General features: G+C 40.1%; 1 protein-coding gene across 1 annotated transcript in view; it reads left to right on the top strand.

Annotated features, from left to right (window-relative positions):
- The window catches only part of GALNT13 (polypeptide N-acetylgalactosaminyltransferase 13), a 351,020-nt gene extending 339,714 nt beyond the window's left edge, over positions 1–11,306 (top strand). Inside the window, exon 11 of the mRNA XM_044303635.1 lies at positions 9,013–11,306. Coding sequence (XP_044159570.1) covers positions 9,013–9,153 — 141 coding nt within the window. The 3' untranslated portion in view covers positions 9,154–11,306. The remainder of the gene's footprint in view (positions 1–9,012) is intronic.
- The last annotated feature ends 969 nt before the right edge of the window (positions 11,307–12,275 follow it).

Here is a 12,275-nt window from a genome sequence, read left to right on the forward strand (position 1 = left end):
AACTAAGGAACCAAAGGGAGAGCCCTGCAACAGACCTGGCTCTCTCCCTAACTGCTCAGCCTATGCAAAAATCTCAATAGTAGATGCTCGCATATCCTCGTTCCTCGACTGTATAACACCCTATAATAGTGAGGGGGCACGACCACCGGCTCCCTACACTTGATACGGAGGGAGTCAGGGTCACCTGGGATCCAGCAAACAGGAAAACACAAATGAATGAACAAAACTTATCTGTAGAAGACTCAGTAGTAGCATCCAGCATGCACACACTCCAGGAAGTTGTATAAACCGCAAAGTGATGCAGTATGGGAAGGGATTTAAAGGGATGCAATCAGTGCAACTACATGACAGCTGAGAGAGGCTGACGAGATGAGAAAACGAAAGCAAAACAAAAGGAACCTCAAGTAGGAGGTTCTGAAGAACGTCTGTCAGAGCTTCTCAGATGTCTGGTGGTGACAGCATTATACACTGTGTCGTTTCTGGCGTCAGTGTATTGAAACCCCGCTTCTATTCAGTTGAATGGGAGCTGAGCTGCAGTACCCCAGCATAGCCACTACACAATGTATGGCGCTGTCTGCCTCCAGCTATACAACAGTGTATAGTTCTGGTGCCGCAGTTTCCCAAAACAGCTGATCCATGGCGTTGGACCCCCACTGATCTGATATTGATAACCTATCCAGAGGTGATCATTAGCTGTAGGCTGGAGAACTCATTTAGTGACAATTGCTATGACTGGGTTAACAATTGCCTCCGCTTACAGAGAAATGTGCATTACATGTTATCCGTCATTTAAAAAAAAATAATACAAAAATATCAACAATCTGCACTGCATTTGTGTATTGTGTATGTGCTTGCGCTTCTGTGTGTGGATACGACCCTTCCATCTGCATGTGTTACATCTTCTCGTGTTTGGGAATCTTATTTTACTATATGATTTATTATTCATGCCATCAAATTTTTTTTTTTTGCTTTCATTTGTCTTTTTCTGTTGCACAGACCCATTCATTTCTCCATATCATAACCCAATCATGTTTGACTTTAAGCCAAATAGAGGATGGCACATTTGGCCCTACTGTGGAGTACTGTAGCGGCAACAGCCGGCAAGCCTGGATACTGAGGAATTATACCAGATTGGAGGTTTTTAGAAATGTTTTTTACAGTCCCACTGATTACTTTCTATGAAAGCTATATGAGGTTGGTATAATGTACTGTTCATAATGTAATGTATTCTGTAAGGCAGCCCAGAAGTCAACGTATGGATCTCGTAGTAATAATGTAAATTCTGTAAATTAAACTGCAAATTTAATATATGCATGAGAAATTTCAAAAATGCCATATAAAAACCTTTCCCCCACCCCCAAATAATATTTTAGTAACAACTTTGGAGAAATCAGTGATGGTAGATTCAGGTCAAATGTTACCCTTCCTAGTCTCAAATGAAAAGATATATTTCATTGTGAGCATATTTACTGTAGCCCCTCAACTGAGGGATGCTGACGGACATCAGCATCAGAATTCTGCAGGGAAACTTTGCCTGCCATATGTAGAGATGAGCAAAGTTCTCAAAACTTTGATTCGGCTGGTTCACAGAATTTCACAAAGATATTTGTGACTACGGTGATGGTGACACCCAATCCCCTCCACCCACCCTGTAATTGTGTTGCTGGCGCAGCACTATGAGGTGCCTTTTGCACTGTGGTATTAGAAGAATTCTGATATCTCTGACTTTTTAGTCTAACCAGACTGTCTATTACTCTGTAATTCATCTAGCGCCGTTCTATGGAAACAGTAGGTTTAAAGAGCACATCAAATGCTTGAAATAACTTCTTTATTAACTTCAAATTTTCTTTATATATAACACTACCGCCTCTGCAGCAGATAGTCCACTTAACAAAACACGTGTTGAAAAGATATCACAAAATGGCGGTATGCATAGGATGGTGGTTTAACTGTTCAATCTTGTCATTCAACATAAAATGATGGATATATTTCTCTCTTCAGTATCTGTACTCTCACTTCAAGTTATTTAAGCACTTTATGATCTCTCTCTGAGAGGTCTATCTGAGGTCTAACTAATAGTTCTACTTGCTGAATTTGGTCGTAATTTGCAGTTAGCAGTAACTATTTGCAGATTGGTTGAGTATGATCTGGTATGGTTGTATGCAATTTGGATTGCAATATGGAATTTGAATTTGGATTGTGAACTTTGTAGTTTGTAATTAGTGGAACTGTAAGTAAACACACATACAGTCAGGTCCATAAATATTGGGACATCGACATAATTCTAACATTTTTGGCTCTTTACACCACCACAATGGATTTGAAATGAAACGAACAAGACGTGCTTTACCTGCAGACTGTCAGCTTTAATTTGAGGCTATTTACATCTAAATCAGGTGAACGGTGTAGGAATTACAACAGTTTGCATCTGTGCCTCCCACTTAAGAAACCAAAAGTAATGGGACAGAATAATAATTATAAATCAAACTTTTACTTTCACTACAACGCATAGATGTGCTGGCTTGGATACGCTGCTGCAGACTTTGGGCTTAGTGGCGGGAAACTAGCTGGCTGCAGTACGTGGTCTCTCCGTGGATAGCGGTGCGGGCACTGTAGCTCTGGACTTTGGCCTCCCACCATATACGTCTCTTTCTCTTTCTAGGGATTGCAGGAGGGTTGGCACTCTTTCTCTGACTATTTTGCCTTTGCCGTTCTTCCACTTTAAGAGTCGGCTGCAGTTTGACTAATGCACACTTTCTATGGCCTCTATGGTAGCTCCGCTGAGGTGTCTTTGCTTGCTCACTCAGGGAACAGTTGCTGCACGGCGGTTTATGCTAACGCTCTGCTGCTCTAATGTGCTCTTTACTGTGCAAGTTGAGGAGCGCTATCACTTCGCCCTCTGAGGGTAATAGTTCCACTGTGGCAGGCGCAGCACTATGAGGTGCCTTTTGCGCTGTGGCATTAGAAGAATTCTGATATCTCTGACTTTTTAGTCTAACCAGACTGTCTATTAGGCCTAGTTCACACGAAAGTTTTTTTTGCGAGTGTACGGGCCGTTTTTTTCCGTATCCGGAACCATTCATTTCAATGGTTCCGCAAAAAAAACTGAATGTACTCCGTATGCATTCCGTTTCCGTATTTCCGTTTTTCCGTTCCGTTGAAAGATAGAACATGTCCTATATTTGGCCGCAAATCATGTTCCGTGGCTCTATTCAAGTCAATGGGTCCGCAAAAAAAAACGGAACACATACGGAAATGCATCCGTATGTCTTCCGTATCCGTTCCATTTTTTCTGAACCATCTATTGAAAATGTTATGCCCAGCCCAATTTTTTCTATGTAATTACTGTATACTGTACATGGCATACGGAAAAACGGAAAGGAAATGGAAACACAACGGAACTCAAAAACGGAACAACGGATCCGTGAAAAACGGACCGCAAAAAACTATAAAAGCCATACGTTCGTGTGAACTAGGCCTCACTCTGTAATTCCTCTAGCGCCGTTCTATGGAAACAGTAGGTTTAAAGAGCACACCAAATGCTTGAAATAACTTCTTTATTAACTTCAACTTTTCTTTATATATAACACTACCGCCTCCACAGCAGATAGTCCATGTACATAACACGTGTTGAAAAGATATCACAAAATGGTGTTATGCATAGGATGGTGGTTTAACTGTTCAATCTTGTCATTCAACATAAAATTATGGATATATTTCTCTCTTCAGTATCTATGCTCTCACTTCAAGTTATTTAAGCACTTTATGATCTCTCTGAGAGGTATATCTGAGGTCTAACTAATAGTTCTACTTTCTGAATTTGCAGTATGCAGTTAGCAGTAACTATTTGCAGATTGGTTGAGTATGATCTGGTATGGTTGTATGCAATTTGGATTGCAATATGGAATTTGAATTTGGATTGTGAACTTTGTAGTTTGCAATTGGTGGAACTGTAAGTAAACACACATAACTGGTTCAGTATACAGTTCTAATCACTATATTAACAATAGGAACATTATATAAATGTTTTAAATACGTATTTTGGCCTCTCTGCTTCCATAAACCATAGCTCTTAGTGGAGTGAATGTCTGTTCAGCTCCTATCCTCTGGTGTAATTAATCTAGCAGCTCCTGCTTGGGGGATTTCCTACACAGGCTCTGTGTGAGGCTGGCTGTGAATGGTCTAGACTCCTGCCCAGCAACAACAGTTTAACTCTATGCTTCCTGTTGTTTCTGCTGTGTCATTGAGCTTACCTCACATCCATATAATGAATCTTAAAGGCATACTATCTTTCTGCTTCTGCGAACACAATATATATAATATATATGACATCCAAACATGATGTCACAGTAAATAACTCTGCTTTTGTCTTTAACACACAAACATAGGAACTGTATTAAGGTTATTGGCAGGTCTAGCTGTATAAACACACAAGCTATATTAGCAACCTAGGACAGGTCTTAGCTGGCCAGCTACACATTGAACCCCTCAGATGCCACGTTCATCACTGATCGTGGCATCTGAGATGACCATTGAGAGCTGTCAAGGGTTAATCTGTTTGAAAAAATATACTCACCTTATCTATTTGCTTGGGAAGAGACAGCCGCGGCCATCACGTGCAAATGGATGAGGTGAGTATGATATATATATTATTTTTTTTTACTGCCATTTTAGGGAAAATGTATTCATTACCACGAAACACGAGATAATTTGGCTTTGCAGCAAATAGGATTTTCCCTGAAATTCGGATCGAAGTCCTCTTTGTGAACTTTGATTCGCTCAACACTAATGATATGCAATTAGCATTTCCTTTTTTCCGTAGCTGCGAGAGAGAGAAAGTACTATCTGTGCCTGCACCTTTTTTGGAGAGATTAGAAGACACATTGTGTTTGTCTGTAACCCTTAGGAGGCACCCATGGAGAAACATATCCTCCAAATGTATACCACCAAAGTACACTGCAAAATACATCCTTACAGGGAGAGACAGGAAGGCAGTACTGTCTGTGCCTATGTGGATTTGTTGTTAAAAGTACCACGTTACAGGTCTTTGCTATGGTGTTTTTGACTGGTGCTTGTGTTTAGTTAATGCAAAGATACAGGTGCATAGAGTAAAAGAGTATAGGCATTCAGAAAAGTATGGGGCACCATTTGTTCACAGTGCATTTTGTCACAAAGAATTCAGTTTGTCGCACAAAATGTCCTTTTTTCACACAGAATTTTATTTTTTGTCACACAAAAAGTCATTTTTGTGACACTGAATTCTACAAAATGCACTGTGAACAAATGGCACACCATAACAAACAAAAGCCTACATGCTGCCTTTTGTTACTAAATGTAATCTTATTTTGTGATTGTGTCACAAAATAACATTCTGTGTCACAAAATACAATTCTGTTAGTTTTGCGATACAAAATAAATTCTGTGTAGCAAAATCATTTCTGTGTTGAAAAATACCATTCTGTGCGAGAAAAATATTTCTGTAAAGACAAAATGAATTCTGTGATTACTACATAAATAAGATACATTACGAACAAACAGCACCCTCATCGAAAAGATGCTAAAATGTTTCTTTTTGGGGTTGTGCCACCATTTCATGTTATTTTAATATAATTCAGCATGAAAAATGTTACTTTTTTCATTTACTTTCTGTTACAAAAATTCTCTTGTGAAATATTTTCTCTTCTACTTATATGCTAATGTTCACGTCCACCTACTAAAGTGGTCACACATGCTCGCTTTCATCTTTCAACCCGGCCCAGCTCTTGTTCACACCACGTTGCTGAGTTTGCTGTTTCATACCATTAATGAATAAACATTTTAACAACAAGTGCTGGTTCCCCACGACCTCTTTTCCTCTGTCCATGGTGTCAAGACACAACAAAGACCAGTGCATGAACTAGAGGTTATCTGGACTTGCTTCTGTGTTGGTAATAGATCCTACATATCGATTGGGTTTATTATATGACAGATGGGGTGCATGACCATGCCTTTGATCTGGCAGATAATATGGTACATGGGTCTAGATGTCCTATTAATACTAAAATGCTTTGAGTTAAAGGGAACCTGGCAACTTGGAAAAGCTGTGCATTCTGTGACCACTGGAGTATAGAGCAGGAGGAGCTGAGCAGACTGATATACAGGTTTATGGGAAAAGATTCTGTATAACTTGTATTCTATTCAGTGAAGTTAGTTTGAACGTATTTTATGCTTATGAGTCCAGTGGGAGGTCCTTAATTAGTGACTGACCACCCACTGGACTCCCAAACATACAAAGAGAAGAGATTTAAATGGATAAATGACAAGTTGTACTGAATCCTTTCCCACAAAACCGTATATCGATCTACTCAGCTCCTCCTGCTCTGCTGCTGAAAGATCAGACTGAACAAGTCCTCTTTAAGAAACTGGTTGAAGAGCAGATGCCAATTATGCCTGTAAGATAGTCATAGACATACATAATAATTGGGATCAACAATGGAGAAGCCAGATTCCCTCAAGAGTGTGCTCCCCATCCCCTCTAGCAGAATTCAAGAAAACATCTTGAGGACAATTTGTGTAACATCCCATTTATTACTTCTACTGTACATACAGTAATTATGCAATTATTAATTATTGCTACAATGTTTAACTAAATTAAATGAACCCGATCTTGTGATGACGGTGAACAAGGCGTCTTCTATATTCAACTGGGGTTCATGTTGAAAATGATAAATATGAGAGGTTATTTGTTGCAATAGGAGATGATTATTTGTCGGGTGACCTGATGGTCTACTGTTCTAGGTGATAACCTAGGAGAAGAGGTCTGTGTGGATGGGAGTTGGGGGTGATTACCACCGGAGAATATATGTCACCACCAGACATCTGAGAAGCTCTGACAGATGCCTTTTAGAACCTCCTCCTTGAGCTTCCTTTGTTTTGGTTTTCAGTTCCTCATCTCGTTAGCCTCTCTCAGCTGTCATGTAGTTGGACTGATTGCATCCCTTTAAATTCCTCCCCATAATGCATTAGTGTGCGGTTTATACAACTTCCTGGAGTGTGTGTGCATGCTGATCCTATTTCCCAGTCTTCTACAAGTTAAGTGTTGTGCATTCATTTGTGATTTTCTGTTTGCTGGATCCCAGGTGACCCTGACTCCCTCCGTGTCTAGTGTAGGGAGCCGGTGGTCGTGTCCCCTCACTATTATAGGGTGTTCAGGTGTTATACAGTTGAGGTACGAGGATATGCGAATATCTACCATTGGAATTTTCGCATAGGCTGAGCAGTCAGGGAGAGTGCCAGGTCTGATGCAGGGGTCTCCCTTTTTGTGTCTTAGTTTTGGATCCAGTGAGTCATATATTCATTTTGTGTTGTCTTGTTTCCTGTACACCTTCTGTGACAATATACTTGATTTGTGATACAAGTGCTGGCACTGATAGAGGGTCAGGCTACGTCCACATCTGCAGCAGGTATTCTGATATAGGGGCAGAATACCAGAATTGCCATATCTGGAAGAGAAAGACACTTCCTTAGGCCTGCTTTCCATCTATGCAGGTGATGTGCCCTTTGTTGATATCATGGTACACACAGGACATATCGTTAAACAGACACTTCCCTGAGAAAGGGGTATGTTTTTTTTTTTTGTTTTTTTTTTAAACCATATTCATTTCGGCAGCACTATACAATTGAAAATTAAATATAACATAGTGTCCTTCTGTAGCAGTCTGCAAAGAGAGATAAAGCTCCTATATCGATAAGAAACCCATTGTCTGTTTACTGCTGCTGTGAGGGAAAGAAATTATCTGCTAATATAATAGTAGGGATAGAATTGGGGATAACAGCACCTGATAGCCCTAGATAAAGCTACCCACAGAAGAGAAGTGTAATTAGTGCAGTTATCGTGTAATGCACTGAATAAGTCACTCATCCGCTTCCCTCTCTGGTCCCAGTGAATGGTCTGATTTAAAAAGTCAAGTGAGGTCCAAAGATAAGAGGAAGTCAAAAGGCCAGGACCGGAAGTTGAGTACTTAGAAAAGTGAAGTCTGAAAGCCAACAATTTTTTTGTAAAACATATAGAAAGTTCACATATAGACTGTTAACATGTCAGAAAAATAAATGTTTGTGGGAGTGTTCCTTTAATAAGAGGGTTATCGCCCCATAAGAACTAGACCCTTGTGGGAAGTTTTGGACTGCAACGTCAGCTCCAAATAGGGTTGTCTGCTGAACCTTTAGAGGACTCGGTGTGTCATAGTTTCAAGCAATATGGCCAACAGGGCAGTCACCGCACAGGGTTTGTGATCCAGCTGCAGAGTCATCATTCAAAACTGCCGGAAAGCTAGGTGACAACCTCTGTGCAAGCTGTTACGGCAGCCATTTACACCATCAGGGGGTGTCACTTTCGGAAAAGGTCTTCTTGATTTTATGTGGAAATGCGCTTTAATCAGTAAGGGAATGTAGCTCCTGTCACGGATTTATATTTTCTAAGGATACACATTTCTCCGACTATTTTTTTACCAGAATCATACACAATTATCCATTATTCTGCCTCAGATATAATCGCCTTCCATTTGCTGTTGTTTGGACTAGAGAAAATGAGCTTTGATCTTGCTACTGAATAGATTTGAATTATTATTTACCATCATACAGCAGAGCGCATGAACACTGAATACAGTGCAGTCTATAGTACAGGCATCATATAGACTCCTCTGAGTATATTTAGATTTGTCTATTATTTCATTTAATTGCAAATTGTATATGTACAAGATATACAGCGTATTGACTTTTGAAGATAGATATCAGATATTTAGATATTAGATAGATAGATAGATAGATAGACAGATAGCTATGAGATATAGATAGATAGATAGATAGATAGATAGATAGATAGACAGAGATAGCTATGAGATAGATAGATAGAGATAGCTATGAGAGATAGATAGAATAGTTCTCTGTAGCTCTGGATTGCTGTATCTGTTCTTGTGTCCACAGTATTTAATCTCATGCAATATTCAGCTCACATCTGTTGCTTTCTTTTTGCAGCATTTTGTACTGAGACATATAAACAGCAACCAGTGCTTGGATGAGCCGACAGATGAGGATAAAATGGTCCCCACCATGAAAGAATGCAACGGAAGCCGATCCCAACAGTGGCTGTTACGTAACATGACCTTGAGTGCATGAAGCTCCACGGTGGTTGACGAAACGGCCTCAATTGCAAAGTCTGAAGACCTTAATTAACAGCTATAAGAACACTTGAATGGAAAATGACACTTTCTTCACTCTCACTGACATAAAATAATTGAAAAACCTCTTTGATTCCACCTGGGAGGACATAAATAGCACTTTTTCTAATTATTCTTCCGTTAACGATACCTGACTCTACATGCCCAGCTGCAAATTGTGTCTGTTTACTGGAGGAATAGGACAGGCACTCTGGAGGCTGTATATAGCGATGCACCCCAGGATCCACTATATTCGTCAAAGAAATGAAATGAGAGAAAATTGGATATATTGTAAAGTAAAATAATATTTTATTACAAAAACATAGGCCCCGCACCCGGGTGTGTGCAGGAATGATCATAGAGAGCGCTGAAGTCATCACATGTCGACTCTCTTTTGTGTCTGAGGGCTCTTTGGGATATGTTAAAACATGAGAGATCTTTAGTATAGAGAGTGTCCAGTGTACCCCACATTTCTTCTTATCTGATGCCCCCTGATTCTAAAGTCTCTTAGGACAATTCAAAAAGTTGGCACAGGAACGGGCTTGCCTATTATATTGGCCTAAATGGTTATTATAATGCGTGGGAGTAGCTGGAGGTGGGATGGTGCTGCATGTAGGGTTACTACCACCACTGGTCCAACCAGTAATAAGTTGTGGTATCAACTTATCCACAGGATAGGATAAGGGATATGCACCTGATTGGGGGCGGTTTAGCCGCTTGTACCCCCACAAATCGTGAGAACAAGGGTCCCTTGCACCCATATGAATGGAGAGATGGGTTGAGCATGTGTGCTGGAGATAGTCAGACAGTCCCCTAGAGAATGAATGGAGCAGTAGGGCATGTGTAATTGGCCACCCCATTCATATGGTTGCATGAGACCCCCATTGTAGTGGCCTGTGGGTACCATTGGATACCCACCCATCGCATGGTCGTTGCTGGTAATATATATATATATATATATATATATATTTCTTAAATCAGGCGATGGCATGGGGGCATGGTCCTACAGAACGTTGGCAGGAGCAACCATCCCTATTAACATTAGCAGTAAGAAGTTAAGGATGGGATTAGCACCGCTATGGCAGGCTTGCAGACAGCCGGAGAAACTCATGCAAGAATGCCAACAAGATTTATTCAGATTATTCAGATTTTAATTCTCTATTGGGTAGAGTCATATTTGGTAGCCATGTCAATGTACCATCATAGATTTTTTTTTCTCCTGTGGGTATCTATGCTGTGAAACAGTGACTTTTTGCATTGGCTGCCAAAAATTCTACTTAAATCTCTGTACAAAAATTATTGACAAATAATTAAAGTGATATTCCGGGGAGTTCCATATTGATGATCACTCAAGATAGGTCATCGATATAAGGTTGGTTGGGATCCGACTCTGGGCGCACTCACCGATCAGCTGTTTGAAGAGGCTTCTTCCTAGGCCAATGACTTCACATACATCGTTTACCTAGGCGCAGCTCGGTCCCAATCAGGTGAACAGGCCTGAGATGTGATACTGAGAACAACCATAATACAATGTGAGGCGGTGCGTTTGGTGAGCTGTGAGTAGGCCACTGTGTTCACTGAGAACCATAGTCTTATCAAACAGCCGGGGTTTCTAGTAGTTGGACCTCACCAATCAGATATTGAAGACCCATCCTAAAAGGTAATCATTTTCTTAAGAGGCAAATCACTCTCTGTATGAAGCCACAGCTATGAAGCCATGAGCAGGCATCAATGTGTGGCATAATTTTCAGCAGTTTGTGAGGCTATGCCCCCTTCTGATAAACCACACCCATTTTCCTAGTGCATTTTAAAAGGAGATGATAAAATTGCAAAGAAATAAAATAAGTAAAAACAATTGAACCAAAATTTGCACGGTTTATGCCATAAGGCTACAGTGAAGCCATTGATAAATTCCCATCTGTATCTTTGCTTGGGTGAACAAGAGCCCAGCTACCCCTCTGTATGATGAGGTCTACGTGAACCCGATTTAAGAAAACTAAAGCTGCCATGACGTGCAAAATTTGTCAAACGTTCTGTCATATTCTTGATTAACTTCAACCATTTTCTATCATATTTAGACTGACATGTGACCCCCCCCCCCCCCACATAACATTGGTGACAAGATTTATATATAGAGACAGTTCAGTGAAATCTAGAATTTAGTCTGGTCCCTGGAACATGTCAATCCACTCAATGTAATGTTCTGCTTGCTTTTTCTGGACCAACAAGAATGTTTTGAATAAAACACGGATACTAAGTTCTGTATTTTCCATATTTCCTTGCATTTTATGTGTCATTTGTTGCCAAAATTTACAAATCACGAATTAGCCTTATGTATGGAAACTGTCTTAACTAAAAACTGATCTTGCCTTTAGCAACCAATCACAGCTCAGCTTTTATTTCTCAAACTGCTCTGGAAACATGAAAGCTGCACTGTGATTGGTTGTTCTTAAAAGTAGTACAAGAAAGGAGGTTGTCCATGCAAAGTTGTCCATGGCAACCAATCAGATCATTTGTTTTATTTTAAAAAGAACCTCTCAAAAATGTAAGCTGGGATTTGATTGGCTGCACCGGGCAACAGTTGTTCTAGCTTTGATAAATGAGGATTATGGTAGTTACTCAATTGAAAGCTTTCAAGACTGCTTAGGACACTTCCTCAGGTGTCTTTTAAGACAGTATCTGAAGATTTACCTATTTGTACACCAAAGTACATAGCAATAATGAGGCAGATGAGACAAGTGATATAAAGCAGATCAGTGTGAGTGGAGGAGGAAACAAACACATGTAGCATTGAATTGTTGTAGCAATTGTAGATAAGGAGTGTGAAAGATGAATTGTCCTCTATTAGATACCCAGTCCATGAATTCAATGAACCCCAGAGGTCTGAGGAGCACATTCCTTAAGAGATGTAGAAGGACATAAATCCATGAGACATATTTCATTCCTAATCTGAGTGTGTGAAAGGTCACCATGAGCCTATGGTTTGGGGACAGTTCCTGAATATTTTTAAGCAGTCCTAGGGTTTTGAAAACATTACAAATTTTGCTGGCAGCTGTCCCTACTGTAAATTACAAAAATATT

The sequence above is a fragment of the Bufo gargarizans genome, chromosome 8 (assembly GCF_014858855.1).
Source record: "Bufo gargarizans isolate SCDJY-AF-19 chromosome 8, ASM1485885v1, whole genome shotgun sequence".
Lineage (NCBI taxonomy): Eukaryota > Metazoa > Chordata > Amphibia > Anura > Bufonidae > Bufo > Bufo gargarizans.